The sequence below is a fragment of the Xiphophorus hellerii genome, chromosome 20 (assembly GCF_003331165.1).
Source record: "Xiphophorus hellerii strain 12219 chromosome 20, Xiphophorus_hellerii-4.1, whole genome shotgun sequence".
In the NCBI taxonomy this organism is placed as follows: domain Eukaryota; kingdom Metazoa; phylum Chordata; class Actinopteri; order Cyprinodontiformes; family Poeciliidae; genus Xiphophorus; species Xiphophorus hellerii.
Window position 1 is genome coordinate 17,330,665 of NC_045691.1, and position 19,943 is coordinate 17,350,607.

The following is a 19,943-nucleotide window of genomic DNA, read 5'->3' on the forward strand; positions in this document are numbered from 1 at the left end:
AAAAGATGGAAAAAGTGACAAGTACAGAACTAAAGCCTCATCTGAAATCATGTTTTCTGTTGTTTTATTTGAGTTACAAAATATGAAGTGCCATCAGCAGACTCTGCAGAGTTTGCCAACTTTCTTTGTGTTACAAGTATTTACATCAAAAAAGTAAAGCTCCATCTAAATGTCCGCACTCTGCGTTCTCGTATGTCCTGGAGGTAAAGTCTCTGTTAAGTCGCCATTTTTCCACTGACGTTTAAATATTTAAAATATGTACAAAGTTCTGTACGGAAAGACCCCTCAGAATGAAGCTTGCTCGACGTGGAGGCCCATGCCAGATGTGTGACCTCTTCAGTAGTGAGGAAAAATGAGCAGAGTTGATGGAAATGAAGTAGCTGTTGAATGAACATGGTCCTCATCAGGGTCTCCAAAGATTTACAAGTTCATCCTTCCTCCGATAAAAGGCCGAGAGAAGAAGTCTGTACATAATTCATTTTAAAATTACACGATGAAATGTCCCGTTAACCGTTGCAGCACAACAGCTTTAATGATCCTCCTGTGAAGAAATGAGTCAAAAAAAATAAACACCAATGAAAGATGCCACCCAGATAGTCACCAGTTTTTATGTTAATGTTCTTTTTTTTTCTTCCTTCTTCATCTCCAACACACTAGAATAAAACTTCAATAAATATAAATACAGCAGAAAAATGGTCAAGTAAGACTCATTCTGGTTTGATCCATCCCTGAGGTTTTTTTTGTGTCTTTTTTTCTTTTTTCTGAGAAGGACAAATATACCAGACAGGAGTGACAAACAAAAGACGAAAAAAAAATCAGATGTAAAAAATCAAATGTTTAAGTTTCATCCAAAAATGTTATTTTTCTTTTATTTCCCCTCCACTGGATCCAGGAACAGAAACTGGGACAAACACCTCTGGTTTCCTGAGGCTCGCGGGCGGGAGCGTCCGGTGACCGGAGGGGTCACAGGTCACACAGAGGTGATGACGATCATGAGGTGTGGCGAGATGCTGGAGATCCTGTTCAAAAGGTCGGGGGCCAGCTGAGACAAGTGGCTCTCGGAAAACTCACAGGGCGGAAAAATCTGGAGCACGTAGGCGGGCTGGAAGAAAGAGAAACATCAAGACGTTTCCTGTGAATTCAGGAGATCAGTGCTGAGCCACACCAATAAATAAAAACACCGATGATCACAAACATTCTCCCTATAAAGTATATTTACAAACCCATGATTTTCGAGTCTTTTTTTTTTAAAGCTGACCTATTATTCTTCCTTGAATTGGTTAGTAGAGGTTTACAAGCTTCAGAAAAAGAACCACTTCATGAACAAAATCAATCTTAGATGATCAGATTTCAGTCTGCTCAGTTTAAGAGATCGAGCCGTTTTAGGGCGTCTTGTCACTTTAAATCCTAATAAGCTGCTGTTGGACACGCCCCCAACTCAACGTTTACACTCGTACATGAAAATGGCTGCAAACAGATATGCAATCATGCAACTATATATATTTGAAAAGCAGAAGTGGAGCCTCCTGCACAACCAACAAGAATGTAGCAAGTGGTTTCTGGATGGTAAGTCAACAACAAAACACTTGTCTTTTCCAGCATCCATTGTACAGCGGTAATACCAGCTGACCAAAGGTGCTGGAGTTCCACTTGCGTTGCTAGGTAACAGTGCAGTGCTCGTCAAATGCAACTTAACAATTGGGCGATTTTTGAAACGGCTCGTTTCCAGACACCAAAAACATTAATCTGGTGCCAAAAAATGACAAAGTGTTTTTTTTAATGTGCTTTGTTTTTAGAAGCAGCCGAGACCAAATAGAAGTATAAAGACATGCAAAATGTAAATTTGACATAATAGGTCCTCTTTAAATAAGTCGTAAATGGCTGTAAAGCACTTTATCAAGTCCATGCAACCCCAAGGCACAGCACATTACACTACAATAAGCACTGAAGTCCTTCACAAATGTGTCATGTCTCACCTGATTGGAACCTGGATTGGGGATATTGATGATACCAGCTGCCAGTTTTGCCTGCAGGTAGTTGATGAATGCAGCTTTAAGAGCTTGAGTTTGGTTTATGACATCGTCTTGATCTCGTCCACAAGGCAAAGCGAGGAGAAGACAGAAATCACTGTCACCCTGCAGAGAGACGTCAACATTTAGTCTCAACATATATTGCTGTGCCACAAACTACTTCTGTTTTTGCTTTTATGTCACATAATAGATAAGAAACAATGTCAGTGAAATTGATCAGTCTACCAGTCAGGGGTACAAAGCTGATTCTATGACTTTGGATCCCACGATCAGCAAGAGAACAAAAAATTAAATCAATGTTCTGTAAGATGCCTATTCAAAGCCCAAGTTTAAATTTATTTGAGATGTGTGGCATGAGTTGAAAGTCCTTAATTGGAGCTGAATTAAAATGAGAGTTGATTAAGCAACCAGTTATTAGGTCTAAGTTTGGTTAGTATGGCTAAATAAAATTAGCATTTTATAACTACATCTTGTATTTACTCATTTTGACCAAGTATCTGAGAAGGTTTGTTTGATGATCTGACACTTTTAAGTGACAAAAAAGCAGAAACAAGAAGTCTCTAAGGATTTTAATACCTCTTTTTATTGAACTGGAATCAAAAATACAAGAAATTAAGCAGGAGTAAGACGAAACACAACATACCGTCATTCTTCTGGCTACACTCTCCAACTGAGAGGCCTCCAGTCTCATCCTCTGAACAATCCTGAGCAGAGCACCTCCTTCTTGCAAAGGCAGCGATCGATGAGCCAGAGCTTTGTTTCCACAGACGAAATGCAGCTGGACAGCAGCTGTGTCGTTCTTCAGTGCTAGAAGGCCCTGCCACACTATAGGGTACTTCTGTTTCAATTACACAGAAATAGGAAAGGGTGTCAGACGAACACTATTTTAGCTTTGACCAACGACTCCACCAACGAATGCAAACATCTGTCTTACCGTAAGCAACTGCACCATATTAACAGTCTGGGTCATCTTTCCATCTGGTTTAGCCTGGAGTTCTGCACCCTTTAGATTAAAAACAAAATCATTAGAAGAGACATAAAATGAGGGAAAACTACTCCTTCCCCTTTGCTATCTATATGTTCATTTTGAAATTTAAACATAAATGCAGTAAAGCTGAAACAATTAACCGATTATTGAAATAATCATCAACTAATTTAGTACTTGATTAATCTTTAACTGACGTATTCACGCTAAAAAAAAAAGAGCATTTGATAAAAAAAAACCAAACATCTACATTGAATTTAAGCTTATGGAAAAACAACCTTTTTTTGACTGCAAATATGTTCTAACCAAAACTCAAGTGGCATAGTTTTAGATTCACTCTGTCAAAAACATAATCTGCTATTTAGCACCTTTTGCTACCCAATTATTAATCAAAGATACTCATGAGATGAGCCTGTATTGGCGCTGCGTTAACTTTTCAGATACATTATAGATTTATAAACAGATAAATATAACTACAGAAGACAAAATATTACAAGGAATTTTTTAGGTGCAGATAAATCCTATGGTACAAGTTATCAAGCGTTCACTAAAGGAATGAAGTTATTGCATCTTAGGGAATAAAATGTTCATTTTCTTATTTAACAAAGAAATGCTTTGCATCTTATGCATTTTAAATATTGTATAAAATAAGTTTAAATGGTTAAATAAGAAATCTGGAAAATGGGCCAATTTATTAAAATTTAATTATAGAATAATTAACTACTGTAATAATGTTTAGCTGCAGCCCTGAAGCGCAGTGAACTTACCATAGACGGAGTGACGTTCAACGGCGGCTGGTTGTGCCCAACAGGGGCATCCGGGATCTGAGAATGCATGCGGTTTGGGTACATTCCTGAGTACTCGGAGAACGACCCGCTGGGTCCCGGTGGCATCAGGGAAACCCGTTGAGGTGACGCAATAGCAGCGCCAGACTGCCGGATCGCCATTATTCCATCCTTTTGAATTACAGGAGAGTGCGGCCTCTTTGCTTCCAGCGACTTTATGTCCTTCTCAGACACGCCTTTGGGCAACATGTGAGCTCTCGGAGATAAAGAAGGCGGGAGAGTTTCTTGAATGTGTCCAGAATGGGGGTCCAGTGTCAGACGCTCCCCCTGCTGGTGCCGGTGCACTCGCATATCTCTCTGAGTGATAAACGTTTCCATGTTAGTCCTCAAAGCTCCCCGAGTATCTGACGGCAGGGTGGCGGATGGTCTCCCAGCTTGGTGGAAGTGTCTGGATTCGTCCTGTTCGCCCTCGTGGCCCCGCAAAGAACCGTGGTTGACCTTGAGGACTTTGTCCCTGCTGACAGCCTGGGGGGAGGACGACCGCGGCTGCAGGGAACCAGACCAAGGAGAGGCAAGCTTCTCGCTATGGACGTAGTTCATCACAGACAGAGGTGGTGTGTTGACCCGGACCTCCCCCTGAACCAGATGACCCACTGTAATGGACTGGGAGACGCAGTGAGGAGACATTCGTCCCACACCTCCAGGCACGTTGTGAGGTGGCATGATGACAGACTGCTCTGGGTGGTGGACACCAGTGATATACTGCTGCATAGGGTTGAGAGCAGAGGATATCATTACAGGGATCCCCTTGGGTGAGGAGGAGCCAAGAGGCGAAGACACCTTGGTGAAAGAAGGATGAGAATGTCCTGACTTTCTCGGGGACCGTGGTTCCTGTTTGATGCTACCAAGATGCGACGGACCTCTGTCACCAGTGGATGTGACGAAGCCCACATGGTTCCCAGGGGGAGATGGTAAATGTGGGCTTATAGCAGGGCTTACAGTGGAGGTCCAAGATGGCTTAGCTCCATCTGTACCATGAGGATCAACATTCTCCATCTTCTTTTGGTGTTTTAATTGCAGGTAGTCTTGGTGGTAACCCATTACCTGCTGGTTACCTTGCGGGAGACGCTTCACGACTCCTTGGGGCCCCGCCTGGTAAGCTGAATCCATCTTTTCTAAACTGCAGCTGCCGCTTTCCTGCTTAATTGAAGACAGAGCTGATTGGAGTTTACCAGGATGCCCATGATCAGTTTGTGAAGACCCCTTCTGATGTCCCGACTGAGAATGGCTGTAAACATCTTGTTTAATCTGGGGAATCGGCACCAATTGTTGAGATTCAATGTCACCGGCTGTTGCTTGTGGGATTTGACTAATCTTGGCACTGATCCTCAGGGGTCCTTCTGTTTTCTGGCCTGAGTGGCTTAGCACCACCACTCCTTCAGACGTGTTTACTCGCAGACCAGAGCAAGACCCAGAACTGAACGTGGCGCCGTGGTAAGGTCCGCCATCGTCTTTGCTGGGCCTGTAGGCCGTTTTGGGCAGAGTCACATCCATGGAGGGATTTCCAATAATTAGATTAGGTTTTTCCTCAGTCTCAGGGGGGTTGCAAACGCGACTAATAACAGAAGTTGCCGTAGATGCAATTACGGAGATCACAGATTTAGTCTCTCCAGGTAACGTGGAGGGTGTTCGGACAATAGGTGGAACTGAATGAGTCGGCGTTTTACTCTCAGGGAGCGGGGTTCTGTTGTGAAGAGCAGCTGTGATGGCAGGATTGCTTTCAGATGGATTCTGATCTCGGAGGCTGGGCAGATTGGTTGGAGCAGAACTTCCTCCTCCTGGGAGAGTAATTGTTTTAGGTTTCATGAGAATCTGTCTCAAGTCACTTGTGCCTTGATCTAGCTCTTTGCTGTTGGAGTCAGAAGTGGTCAGCTGGCCTTCCTTGGCTGCTACTGACATTATATGTGCAGAGGTAACACATGGATCCTTAGACTGGTGTCGCCAGTCGGGTGGAGAAACAGGCGCTCGGCTGGTTTGAATGGATCTGATGTTGGGCCTGTTGGAGGCCAGAGACAGAGAAACACACTCAGCTGGTAGCTGTTGAGGGTATATGGGGCTCTTAGCCTGGGGGTGTGTGGGTTTCACAGCTTGTGTTTGCTCTTCAACAGGCGACGGCAACTCCGATTCTGCTGCCTTCACAGCTGGAAGTTCAGCTTCCGATTTCCAGGTCGTAGGAGTGATAACTGCAGCAGCTGCAGCAGATGGAGGCTTCTCAGCCACAACCTTAACATCAGAAGCTGTACTCTCGGCTAAAGGCACCGTCAACTCCTCACTTAATTCTTCTTTCACATCTTTTCGTGCATGCTTTGGGGCTTTAGGGCGTTTAGGTGTTTTGGGCCTTCCCTTGTAACTCTTTTTGGGAGTATTTGAGAAGACGGCTTCCTCTTGCAGTGCGGTTTCAGGTTCTTCAACCTTGACCGGTGGGACAAACTCCTGGACCTCAGGTTCTGAACAAACTTCTGTGCTAACTGGAGCGGCTGGGGTGAGAGGTACACTTACATCTTCGCCTGTTATTGAGTCAATGGCAGCCATCAGCTCTGTCTCACTGGCAGGATTACAAGGCTTTTCCTCCTCAGGGTCACTTTTTACCTCTGCAGGAGGGACAGGAGGAGTTGGTAGTTCTGTTGGCAAAGCCGGTTCGGTAAGTTTGGCGATGTTCTCAACTGCCTGCTCCAATTCACGCTCCTGTAGGGAAGAGCTCTTTGAGGCGTCTACATCCTTCTTCTCTTTTTCTTCATTAGGGCACTCTTTGTTGGCAGTAGTGCACCTGGAAACGTGATCTTTGACCTCTTTGACATCCAGTATGACTTGGAGGTCCCTAAAAACATGAGGCTTTGGAGCCTTGACTTTTCCTTTTATGATCTTCTCTTTCTCTGGGGCAGGTTTCTCCTCACCCAGCAGTGAATCTGTTTCTTTTCCATTCGATTTCTCCTCACATAATTTTTCATGAACGTCTTTATCCAGTTCTGAGCCTTTCTTTACATCTGATTTTACTGAAGAGTCTTTGCCTGAAGATGACGAATGTTGCGAAGACAAATCTTCTGCTTCTGTGAAATGTATTACTTGATTCTCATCAGCCGTTTCAGTTTTGTCCCCTTTCTTAGAGCCTGGGACTGAGGGTATTGGATTTGAGGAACCCTTTGTGAGATAAGGGGACATTTTCCCCTTAGCAACTCTTGAAACCCGTTCGCCGTTCTCCGACTCATTTGAATCTGCATCCTTATCCATTTTTATTTTCTCTGTTTTTGCAGCTGAAATCTCTTCAATCGGTTTGCGGTTTTTGGGAGGACGCCCACGTTGTTTTGCTGGCGCTGGAGTCGGTGGTTCCGACTCGGTGCTGTGCTGCACAGCTTCTTTCTCTGTACCCCGCTTTCGTGCAGAGCGAGGTGACTCAGTTTCCTTGCCACGAGTTGGTGCATCGTCTTCCACTGGGGTTGCATAAACAGATTTTACATTTCTTCGAGTTCTTGCTCTACTTATCGGGATGCTCTGCTCCGAATGATCATGATCTGATCCGGGAGTTGGAGACTTGGCTGAAGACTTTGTTTCAGCTCTTGGGGATGAGCCACGCTTCAGCTTATCTTTGTCGATGCGCTCACTCTTGCGTGTAGCTTGTTTCTCAGAGACAGATGTTAAAGGAACTTGAGCTGGAGATTGCCTGCCTTTTTTAGTTTTAATTTCTTTTGTTTTATTTTCTTTTTGAAAGGAGACTGGCTCTTCAATTGCATCACTATCAACAGAAATCTCTTCTTTACTCACTTGTTCAAGTTTCTTCTCTCCTTCTGACTCTACTGTTTTTTGACATGTGGAAAGAGGATCTTCTTTGATTAAATCTGCTTCTTCAGCAACACTGAGTTGTACTGGACTACTAGCTGTAGGCACTTCTGGCTGTGGCATCTCAGGACTTGGCTCTGGCTCTGATCTGCTAACCAACTCTTCATGAGAACCAGGGTCATTTGTTTGTTCGTCAATTAAAGGCTTTGCATCCTCTTCAAGAAATTCCAGGTTCTCCTCAGAAATGTTAGTTTCAGGAACAGTTTCAGGTGCAGGTTCAGATTTTAAGGTCTCAGTTGGTGAACAGTGCATTGGTACAACATCTTCACTTTCTTTTACTTCTTCCTTTGTCTCCTCTTTTGTAAAAGACATAGGTGGGCACACATCAGCGGGTGGAGTTGGTAGCACACATTTCTGGTGTGAAAAAGGTGTGTCTTTGTTTGCAGACTGAATAACAAGATTGGGAGTCAGTTTTGGTTCAGGAGCAACTTGTTCAACAGGACTGATGGGTTTGATTTCAGCTGCCACACTAGATTCTGGCATGTCATTAGACCGTAAATCTTGTTGTTCCTGCTCAGATGGTTTTTCCTCTTTATTTTCACTTGTACAAACTGTGTTTCCTTTATCCTCCTGCAGCTGCTGACTCTTGTTTTTTTGTTGTTGTAGTTGCGTGAGCTCCAGAAAACGGCTGTGAAAGAGGACAACTGGGCCGGTCTCAAGTTCTCCCTCTGCTCCTTGCTGACTAGCTTGTTGGTTCAGCATGTGCTCCAACTCTTCGTATTTGCGCTCAAGGTGTTGAAGTCGTCTAGAGTCCAGCTCAAACACAGCGCTATGAAGGAAACGTGAAGCGAAAAGCTCTCTGCGTTCCTGTTCCTCCGGCTTGGGCTCTTCTTTCCTGTCATCCAGTTTGTCCTCAGATCCACTTCGTATCTTTTTCTTTTTCATGTACCAGGAAGGTGTAGGTCTTGGTGCTGATTCTACTTTCTCTGTGTCTTTCTGGCTTCGGAAATTCACAAAGTGGGAATCGTAATCTAAAAATGACCAGTTATCCTCACGAGAAGAGGACAAAGACTTTGCTCGTTCCAGTAGAGCTTTAGTATCGGGGGTGATAGTCTGGTCAAGTGCGAACGAGTAGAATTTGTTTCTTTCAAGGTGAGCCAGCTTTGGGTCTGAAAACCGATCAGGTCTCGGCCTCTCAGAAAAAGGCATAGAGGTGGAGGGAGCAGGAGAGAGGGGTTTGTTCTCTCTATCCTCTTCAGAGTCTGATCTCACTTCCCCAGGCTCCAAATCATGCCAGAGGCCGTATTCTGAGGGCTTGCGGTTGTGAAGGTTTTTGCCCAAGCCTCTAGAAAAGTTCAGGTTGGGTAGCAGGTCCTGCTTAACTCTGCTCTCCCACCTCTTTTGTTGATCTTCTTCCCCAATATTAATGGGGGTGTTTGTCTTGTTCACCTGTGTGTTGTGGGTCCTTTTGACCAAAAGTTCAAGTTCTGGGTGAATCTTCTGATTGTTTCGACTTAACTCCTTCAGAGAGGCATCCATGAAGTCCTCATCAGCATGCTGAGAGAAAACTTGGTGTCCTGGAGAAGGGGTACTATTCCAGTCAGGGTCTTCACTTTTTTGTCTCCTATAGAAACGCTCTCTCTTTATCCCGGGCTCGGCTTCAAACTGGTCAGACAGCTTGTGAGACGGAAAATTATCTGTGACATCCTCAGGTGGTTTACCAACTTCATGCACAAGGCTACGATGTTCCAGGTCTTCAGTTTCGTTTTTTAGCAGACTTTCTGCTTTTTTCAGTTTGTCAGACTCGCGCTGTTGCTGCTGCTGCATGTGTAAACGTCTGTTTTGCTCCATCTGCTTGCGGTAACTCTGAGAGAGATCAATGTCAACATGGTCTTCTTTAGTCTTGGCGTTTTTATTAGTTTCAGCATTCTGACTAGGCTTGAATGCAGCAGTTTGTTCTTGCTCTCTTAAAATGCTTTGATCTGAATTCCCCTCTAGTGAGACCCTCCTGGAGGAAGTGCTTCCTTGTTGTCGTTTTGACTCTGGCAGATCTGCAGAACCTTCGGATTTTTCTCTTTGTCCCCTGAGATCCTCTAGTCCATCCTTTTGAGTGACACTTTTTTCTGTTTTGAGTCGTGCATCTCGTCGCTGAGGATCTTTGTGTTTGTCTACGTCTGGTTCTTTCACAAATGTGGTACTGGAGCCCAAGTCTGATGACTGACTGCCATCCTCCTCCTCATGCCTGCTTCTTTTCTGACGAACAGTCTTGCCACCTAAATCCCCAAAGCGCCTTTTTCTTGCAGCGAGGCGATCTGAATCCACTGCTGAATCCTTTCCATCGTTTCCAATATCAGACTTGGGTTGTTTTTTAAGTTTGGGTTTTCCGTCTAGCTCTGCAATATCCCCTTTAGTCGTTTCAGTTTTTACAGAGTCTTGAGAAGCTGTTAACTGGTTTCCAGACAGAGCGTCTCCATCCACCTTAGATTTCGGTTTCTCATGAACATCTTGGTCTGATCCCCTTCCTCTTCCTCCATCAAAAGCAGCATCCGGCTCTGTTTCTGGTATCTGGCTAGCCGGGGACTGACCCTTTCCTTTCCTTGATTTATTCTTTTCAGTCTTTTCTTTGTCAGTTTTATCTTTTCTTTTTGGACGTTTGATTTTCTCTGCCCCTGCCATGCGATCGGGCTGAGCGCTCTTCTCACTCTTCGCTGCATGATCTAGCAAGGTCTTTTCAGATTTGTCCAAATGTGGAGGTGACATGGAGCTCACGCTGCCGCTCCTCTCTGAAGACTGGCTGTAAACACGCCGTTCTGAGTCTCTGGCAGCACGTTCGGATGGAGAAGGGGAAATTGTGGGAGTGACAGCTCTTCTTTGCGATGGGCTCCACCTGCTGCGATCAGCCTCAAAACGCTCCCGCTCTCTTTCTCGCTCTCTTTGAATGTAGGTATATTTTCTGATGTCCTGCTCAAAGGGGTCTCGGTAATCCCTGTAGTCTCTTGGATCCTCATGATAACGTGGGTCAAAGTGTTCTCCCTGATAATGCTCCAGTTCAGGAAAACGCTCTCTGCTACGTGCGGCATACTCTCTGCGAGCTTCCTCTGGATAAAGGCCAGTGGTTCTTATATTCTCATAGTAAGCTCTCTCTGCTGTAAACTCATGATAAGGAGGTCTGCGATCCTCTCTGTGAAATGAATAGAAGAAATTGGTCATCACTTTAGAAATGTTAAAATTACACACGTTTGTTTTTCTACATATTTACAAAAGGTTCATTTAAATTCCTTAAAATGCCAATGGAGCAATTAAATGAGAAAGGAAATTAACTTACCGTCGTTCTGGTGGAACTTCATAAAAGTCTCTAATGTCTTGTCCAGAGGCTTGCATTGAGCGGTAAAATGCATTCTGGCTCTCCTGACTTGCAAAATCCACCTATAGATGAACAAATATGCCAATTAAATACAGAAATAAGTGACAGAAGGAAATTTTTTAAAAATAAAGACATTTATGTATCTTTTTTTACCTTAATTTTATTACCACCGATCTTCCAGCCTTTGGTCTCCCGCACAGCTGCCTGAGCAAAATCCGTGTTGTTGTACAAGATAAGCGCCATCTCCTTTATTCTGTCAAATACGACCTATGAAATTTACAAGCACACAGTTACAACCAGAAGAACTCAAAGTCCAGAAATTCATAGAGAAGTTTAAAAAAAGAGGCTTACTTTAACTACGTGCCCGTAACGCATGAAATGCCGTGTGAGGTATTGCTCTGTGATGTTGGGGGTCAACCCATCAAGCCAAACACATGTAGTAGGTATACTCTTCCCAAAACCAAGCTGCAAAGAAATGTAGAGCAACAATTTTATAGACATAAACTGTAAATAATTCAACACAGAAAAGAAATGGTTCTTTCTTTATAGGGGATAAAATTACTACCTTAAGCCTATTGTTCCCCAAATATTCTGCATCCATTTTCTTTATGGCCTTGCAAACGCTGCCAATATCAGAGTACTGGACAAAGGCATACTGAGGAATCCCATTTACTTTCTTGATGTCGATGTCCTTGAGAGGAAGAGACAAGAATTACAATTACAATGTAAAGTGGGAAATGTTAGTTTCACAGCATGAATCTGTGAACTTACAACAATTTCTCCAAAGCGCTGAAAAATGTCCAGGAGTTGCTGATAACTGGTGGTCTTTTCAAGGTTGCCTATAAACAGCGTCCTTGTAGCCTTGGGGTGGAACTCGTCTAGGCGTCCATCTAACGGTCTGTAGTCATTTTCATTCTCTGTTTCTGAGGGGAAGAAACAGGTTTCAGTCATACCAGCTACATTTAATCCAACTATCTTTGCATCCACTCAAGTTTAGGAAGTTCAGTCATGTTAAATAATCTCCATCTCACAGCAAAGTATTAGAGCCAGACTAAGATTTTTGTTTTGAAATTGCGAGAATGAAGTCATAAGCAGAATAGAGACGATATTACCAGGAAAAAAGCTAAAAAGTTAATGAGATCAAAGCTTCGACAGAGTTATCAAGGTCTGACATGTCCAGTTTGATTCTTTCAAAATAGACATTAGTTTATACAAACATTGAAAAATTCTGCTACTGATAATTTGATGCTGATGTGATAAAGATTAAGTATGTCCTTATTGGTAAAACAGATACCATAGTACAACCTGACAAGGGTTACAAAATTATTATTTATTCTATTAATATTGACTTTATTCTGGTAATATTACAAGTTTATTCTTGTATTATTTCAACTTTTATTTTTTCTTGTATCATTAACTTTTTTCTGATAATATTAAATCTTTTCATACACTTTTATTCTCGTAGTTTTAAAACTTTATTCTCGTAATAATTTTTATTGTATTTTTTTGACTATTCTCGTAATATTACGATTTTCTTCTGGTAATATGGTTTTTTGTATTATTTCAACTCACTGTTGTGTGACTGTTCTTGTAATATTGAATTTTCTTGTAAGATGACTATTCTCAAATTACAAATTTTTTCAATATTACAATGTTATTCTCGTAACATTGAGTTTATTCTTGTATTATTAAGTCTTTTTTTCCGTATTATTATTACTATTCTCATTTCAATTTACTATTGTCAAAATGACTATTCTTCTATTACAACTTTTTTTCTCGTACTACAATTTCATTCTCCTAATATGAGGTCATTATCCTATTATTACAACTTTACTGACTTACTGTCAAATGACAAACCTTGTAATATGATTTTTTTTCTTGTATTATGACTATTTATTCTCATAACTACGTTTTTCTTAGCCTGGTCCTAATGATTTGTCATCTGTCACCACTTACCTGGACCATTCCAGGCTGTAACCTCAATAAGCATGCCAAAGAACAGCTTTCCCTTGGAGACGCTGAGGGCTTTCTCTTGGTCCTCTTGCTGTCTGAAGAACACTAATCCATAGCGGTCCTCTGATGCGCCATGAATCTGCACTGAATTCACTTTCCCATATTTCTTGAATTCATGGAAGAGTCCATCTTTTAAACTTGTATCTGCAGAAGGAAAGTCAAACTGTCAGTCAAATCTGCAACAGAAATGAAAACACAGATTTTTCGAATATGGTGCTAAATTACAGATTAATTTTTTATAGGTCATTTTAGCCTGTGTTTAAGTCAAACTGGAACAGCCACCATATTTAGTGGCAGTTTTCTCTAATCTAATAAAAAATGGATGGAAAAAAGTGTTTAAGAGGCTGCTCTTCTCTTTCCAGGTACGTTAACAAAGCTCTAGTATTTTGACCGGCTCAGACAAACATTCTTATTCTGTATTGAGTGTTGTCATTTAGTGGCTGGACCTTAAATGTTGTGTTTTGAAATGAAAATACAGATTACTGCAGTTATACTATTCAACATTAACAGAAAATATAACTGTAGGGGAGTTAAAACTGAGAAAGAACATGGAAACATGGAGCACCCAACCAAAATGAACTCCTTAACACTTTAGTCTTTAGTCCAAAAAGTACTGCTCTCCTATCTGGGACAGACTTCTACCCTGATTATTTGTTTTGGACCAACTTCCAGCAGTGAAAACAACAAGGGTAAAAGAATGGCCACAGACAAAAAGATTCTGGAAAAGGAGAAGGTCCCTGCAGTGGAAACACATTTTAAAATGATAATAGCACAATCCAAGTTTATTGTGCATGAATCCGACAATGCGCTAATAATACAAGCCATTGGTATTTTAAACAATTAGAAAACTAGATTTTCCCCCAAACAAACTGGAATCCAGCTGAACATTTGAGAAGATTTCTAACAAAACTAACCTGTGGAGCGCACTGGTAAGTTTTGCACTTTAATCCCAAAGCTTCTCCGAGGCTCTTCAGAGTCCATCACTAAACAAGTCTGGGGAGCAGCCGACGACTGAACGGAGCGGGCCCGGGAACCATCGCTGGAGCTGCTGTTTGAGTCACTGCCAAACAGAGACAGAAAAGACACAAAAATCAGTTGGACAAACAAATTAAATCAATTAATAGGTAAAACGTTCAGATTTTAAGATGCATACCTGCCACTGCCTGTGCTGCTGGTGCTGCTGACAGAGTCGGAGCTTGAAGATCTGCTTTGAGATCTCGACCTTGGGCCTCTTCCAGGGGACAAAGGGGTTCTTTTAGGAGAATGAGGGGTTTTTGAAGTTTGCCCTGCGGTCCGCTGAGGAGACGGATGCCTCGACTGGGAGGAATGAGATGATCTGCTTCGACGGTGGTGATAAGATCGATCAACACGTCTCCCCCTGTCATCTCTGTAGAGGTCTCGCCGTGTTGAATTGGTAAGGGTAAATGGGTCTCGTATTCTAGAGTCAAAATGTGGGTCTGCTGCCTCAAAACTCCCTCCGATGGCACTGCTGCCGGGGCCGGCGGGTGCAAACACTGGGCGATCGCGGTAATAATCAGCGTTGTAGTGACGTTGTCTGTCAAAAGTCCCGCTGCGCTCATGGTGGCCATATGGGCTGTGATCATAAGCACGTTCGCGGCTTTCTGAGCTACTGTGAATTAAGAACAAGGTAGAGAGATTTACAAAAGAAAAGAAGAATTAGTAAACTCTTGAATTAAAAATAGTCCATTTATTACTTATACAGCACAGATGCAACAAAGCAACTTGTTAGAAAACAACCAAGTATGCCACAACTACACAAAGAAAGAAAAGGCTCACTACTCATTATGTTTTCAGAACCAGCTTGGCATACAGGGCAGCAATCTGAAAATCTGGGCTGAAAAAATACATAAAAGCTACAACGCCTTGTAATAGTATTCATATCAGCTGAACTTCTCCACATTTGTCATGTTAAAACAACCCTTTTTAGTGCAGTTTTGAGAAGTTGTACGTGGTAGACTAACAAAATATTGGAAGAAAAATTACAAACCTAAGTGTGACTTGAACTTGTTTTCAGATCCCTTATTAAAACAAATTGCAGCCAAACATTTTAAGTAGTTACTTAAATTAGTAAACTGAGTCCAGCTGTGTATATAACCACACCTTATTATAAATAAGGTGTGGTTATTAAAGTCTTTTAGGAGACAGTAAACATGTGGAAGAAGGTGCTCTTGTCAGAGGCGAGAAAAATTGGCCAAAAGCTGCTTTTGGTTGAAGACTAGAAATGAACATCCCCCCTTAACTTACCATGCATTCAGTGAAACATGGTGTTGGCAGCATTATGTTGTGGATAGACAGGGAAGCTGGTCAAGTTTGATCAGAAATATGAGAAGATAACATGCAAAAGGACAGACTTAAAGCTTTTGAAAAATTATTAAAATTGGCGGGACTGAAAAGAAATGCACTCCACACTTTTCAGATTTTGATTTGCAAAAACATTTTTGATAAACCTTGTTGTAAACCAAAGTCTATATCAAGATAAATCCCCAGGGGAAAAAAACACTATGTTGAAGTTTGTGTTTGTAACATGAGTTATGCGAAAAAGACCAAAGGGAATGAATACTTTTGCAAGGCGTTGTTTTTCTTGCCAAATTTATTTGTTGTTTAAGCAACAACAGGTGTTAGGATATGGTTTTTTTCAATGGTGTAACAGCGACAAATTACTCCAGGGAGGGGGCAAGGTTGTCTTGAAAGAGAACATTAGTCACATTCAATCTGCTTCAACTTCTTTCATCTGTATTTCTATGTTCAGATTTCAGAGGCTGATAAAAATGTTTCACATAAAAGAAACAAAATAACATTTTGTTTGATTTTCAAGTTTAAAATCCTATAAAGAATCTAAGTAGAATGGATCTACACATGTTATGCATGCTGTTTAAAATGTAAATTACACATTGTACTACTTTTGTAACTCAGTGAAAGGAAACATATTCATGGGCTGAAAAAAATTATTCACCTCTTGCATTTAATTATGCAACTTCCTCTAAAAGCAGCAGTAAACTAAACTTTCACAAAGCACTAGGGAAGCAGAAAGATAAAAATATGGCCAGAGAAATACCAACCTTTTGGGAAAGAAGTTACCAAAATTAATCCAAATAAAATCTAGGTGGTCAGAATGTGAATGCCCCAATGAAAAATTGGAGAAAAACAAAAACATCAATTGATCCAATTAGGGGAAAAATGTTTCTCCTGAATTGTACTTTGAGTTATCTTCAAGGACCAGGTGAGGATTCCTGTATATTCCACAGTTTGGTATTTAGTTACTTAATTCTCTCCATTGGATGAGGACAAAAAAGGAAAAGCAAACAATTTTAGAAATATGCTCCTTGACAAATCTGAATAAATGGAGTGGGGAAAAAAATAACTTGATAACATGTCAAAAAAATATGATTATGAACTTAATTTGCATATCCAGGTCAACTGGCTAATAATATGTTTGAAGGCAGTATAGCAAATATATCCAAATGGATCATCAATCTTGGTGGCAATGGTAGAATAAGGAAGGAGTATGTCCCATGGTTGAGCGATTCCATCGATGAAAAAAACTAAACATACCAGTAAAAAAAAACAAAAAACCAGTGGATTACATCCTGCTTCTTAGCTTCTGGAAGAATAAGACACATCACAGAGTAATAAATCCTTTTCGAGTCTTGGTATCACATAATTCCAAAGTCCAAAGATCCCATTAGGCGTGTTGGTAGAAATGTATGGCATTTTTTTTGTTTACAGTCATCCTGGGCTCTTGGAGGTCGCACGCACAGGTACAGTACATCCACACCTTAGTATTCCAGATAAATGGCAACAATAAACCTAGCCACCGTATGATCCACATCACTCTGTCCACGATGAACTGCATCCATGACGTTCCAACCTTCTTCGTGCTTCCTCAGATGAATAATTACGCCAAAAACTTTGGAAGACGGCCATTTGGATCCGGGAGCGTTCTCTCTCTGCCTTCTGAATATAACTTCCACATTCGGGGCATAGCATCAGTAAAATAGTTACACTTTACTCTAAAGTAACTTGGAAAACTTGGGATATATGCATTTGTTCAGTCTTTCTTGTGATGTGTATTCTCTAAGTTCTTCCATCCAGTTGCTTAAAACTTAAAATCCAGAACAGGGTATATCCACATATTGGGAACGGAAGTAGTCCAATAATCAAGTCTTGGGTCAAAAATGATAGGCCAGTGGCGGGACATTGATATACCTCAATAAATCCTTCAGGCAAAAAGTAAATCCTTCATTTTTGGAATTTATCTCCAGCTTTAGGCAAATCCATGTATAAATCAGGGTTACATTCCATGTTGATTAAAAAACATATCCAAAATCTCCCCAAGGTAGTATCCCACATAATAAATCCACAGCTCACCAGGATATTCCTCTTGGATGTAAAATCCAAACCAGATGTAAAAAACCTTGAAATATAGTTACCTTTGCAAATGATAGTGAAATTAATTTACTTAAATCCCGTGGGAAAGGCGAGTCAGGTGTGATGAAGAGTGGAGTGATCCCTAGATTACCTTTGTGTGACCCCTGGAGGTACCGTTCCCTGATGAATAACCCCACTATGTGTACAGGTTTTACACTTAAATGAAACCTAGAGCACTCTGGATTTTTTTTTTAGGGACACTGTGTCCACTTACCCATCTATTCTCCGTTCAAAACGTCCCTCTCGGGTGTGTAGGGACACAGGTGGGCCAAACACTGGGCCAACTGTTCCCCTAGGGAATCCTGCAACGTCTCGACTGCCGGAGGGGGAGCTGTCTTCGAGGCCCCGCACAGCACTGGGGACTGACCCCGGCTCATTGTAGTCAGTCCGAAGGTCTCTGTCTCCCATCTTATTGACAGCATTGTGAGCCTTCTGTGCACTTTTGATATCCACAAAATCCACAAAGGCTGCAACACCGCCCTCTGACCCTCGCTTTCGCAGAACCTTGACGCTCTCCACGCGGCCATACCTGACAGGAAATTACAGACACAACAAAGAAGGAGTTACATTCAGAGTATCCAAAAATAGCCTACTGTCTTTCTGTATGGAACAAACTTGATATTCAAGAGCAGAGAAGGCAACAGGATAGTGTCCACCACAGAGAGATTATCTGAAAAAGAATTAACTGCATTTTCTTTTTGTCTTTAATCAGTTTTAGATTACAAACATCCTACAAAGCAGCCAGGACGATGGCACTTTGTGTTGTAAATACTGTTCAAACGCACTGAACTAATCAAAACAAAAGCACAATAGTAATCAAGTTGACTCTAATGATATAACAAATTGATGCGCTTGTTAACATTAGATTAGTTTGTTGATGAGAATGGCCTCTAAATTACGATGCAAACAAAAACGATAAAAGATCTGTAAAGCTGTAAATACTGACGTCTATCAACCTTAGTAATGACAAGTGAGGAAAACACAATGATTCTCGGTCTGTGGAGTTAATCCTACAGCACCACAATTTAAAGTAGTTTCAGTGACAGCAACCGACTTGAACGCTGTGCAGCTCAACAACTTGCTAACATTTGGTCCAGAGTCCCGAAAGCTCATTAAAATGATTTAGAGTTGGGCTTTTAAAAATACTTCTCTGCGATATTAGACTGGCATCGAACGGAAAAGTCGCATTTGAGTGATCAAAATAACAAAAGTCCTCCACATCATAACGGTGGACCCTGGCTGTCTTTTGGCTTGCACAGATCACGAAAACCTGTCGACTTCCCACAAAATGGTTGGCTGGGTGGTAGCTCGCTGGCTAGCAGCTAGCTGCCTTCTTGCGTTAGCAAAAGTTAGCGGAAGACTCTAAAATATCAACATGTACGCCTGGGCGAGTCGCTTTCGTTAAATATTCTTAAACAAATGCAAATGCGATGTAATAAAGCACACGCACCATCCAGAAAACCTCTCGAGGAGGAATAGTTAATAATGCTAACGTTAGCGGTGCTAGCATTGCTAGCAGCGTAGCCTCGCATCGAGAAAAGGTTAGTGCTGCAGCCAGCGCGCGCAGCTCCGCAAACACGGTCCCCCGCTTGCGTAACGTACCTTTTAAAATGCTCCATGATTTTCTCCTCGCGAACATGTTCGGGTAAATTTCCCACCCAGAGGTGTCTGGTTTCCCGAACCATCTTGCGATCTTCTTTCCCCCTTCAAACACATATGATCTCGCACGTTTTTAATCCCCTGCCGGTCGGAGGTCCGCCTGAACAAAATGACCGACGGTTGATTCCGTGAACGATGTGGGCCCGACCGCCTGCTTCCCCGTGTAGCTTTAGCTGCTGCTGCTGCCTGCTGCTGCGTCCTCGATCAGAGCGCGTGCTCGCGCGCCGGCCTCGCTCCCGATTGGTGGTTTCGGGTTGCGAGCCGCGTGCGTGAGTGACCCAGGCGCATGCGTGAACAGCGAGCACGCGGTTTCATGACGAAAACAAATCAACACAAGATTTTTGTGCTCGAGTCCAGACAAATGTCTGTTTAAAGAAAGCTACATTACCGACACGTAGAAGAAAATAAGAAAATATATACACAACATAAACAATTAACATTTATATATATTTTTATTTAGACATACTTAATTTCTGCATGATTTAATCATTGTTATTAGAGGTGGGTAGAATAGAATTAGCATTTCTACTCAAGTAAAAGTAAAATGTGTCCGTCCAATAAATTACTCAAATAAAACTAAAAGAATATTTTGTAAAAAGGCTACTAAAGTACCCAGTAACTGATCAAAATATCAGTCATTTAATGTTTAAAAATTACATCAACCAAAAATTTAAGTTATGTGGAAATTCTAGTATTTTAAAGACCAAAACGACAATAATTTATATGAATAATATAATTACAAAACAACAAACTTAGGCAAAAAAAAAATTTTTCCAAATAAATTTATTCAAAGATTAAAAACTTATGGTACTTTAACTAAAACT

General features: G+C 41.6%; 1 protein-coding gene across 4 annotated transcripts; it reads right to left on the reverse strand.

The window, feature by feature from the left end:
* Positions 1-47: 47 nt before the first annotated feature.
* si:ch1073-335m2.2 (msx2-interacting protein) lies at positions 48-19,334 on the reverse strand. 4 transcript variants are annotated; one of them, XM_032549349.1, is made up of 15 exons: positions 19,063-19,334; positions 17,675-17,989; positions 14,165-14,638; positions 13,926-14,071; positions 12,955-13,155; positions 11,770-11,921; positions 11,564-11,689; positions 11,350-11,463; positions 11,152-11,265; positions 10,960-11,060; positions 3,783-10,815; positions 2,965-3,033; positions 2,674-2,868; positions 1,977-2,135; positions 48-1,102 (listed from the first exon to the last, which is right to left on the reverse strand). In XM_032549349.1, the coding sequence occupies exons 1-15, from the start codon at positions 19,143-19,145 to the stop codon at positions 971-973; spliced, it is 9,414 nt and encodes a 3,137-aa protein (XP_032405240.1). In that variant the 5' UTR covers positions 19,146-19,334; the 3' UTR covers positions 48-970. The 4 variants fall into 4 exon arrangements, with proteins under 4 accessions (XP_032405240.1, XP_032405239.1, XP_032405242.1 ...); XM_032549348.1 differs by having other exon boundaries at positions 14,165-14,641; XM_032549351.1 differs by lacking the exons at positions 17,675-17,989; positions 19,063-19,334 and adding an exon at positions 16,092-17,667.
* Positions 19,335-19,943: the final 609 nt, after the last annotated feature.

Bases quoted from the DNA above. Each gene is read 5' to 3' on its own strand.
- si:ch1073-335m2.2 (XM_032549348.1), bottom strand. From the start codon at position 19,145: ATGGTTCGGGAAACCAGACACCTCTGGGTGGGAAATTTACCCGAACAT. The intron at 13,156-13,925 runs GTTAGTTTTGTT...TTCCTTCTGCAG, and splicing joins CTTACCAGTGCGCTCCACAG to ATACAAGTTTAAAAGATGGA. The intron at 11,061-11,151 runs GTAAAAAAAGAT...GTTCATCTATAG, and splicing joins TCGGTGGTAATAAAATTAAG to GTGGATTTTGCAAGTCAGGA.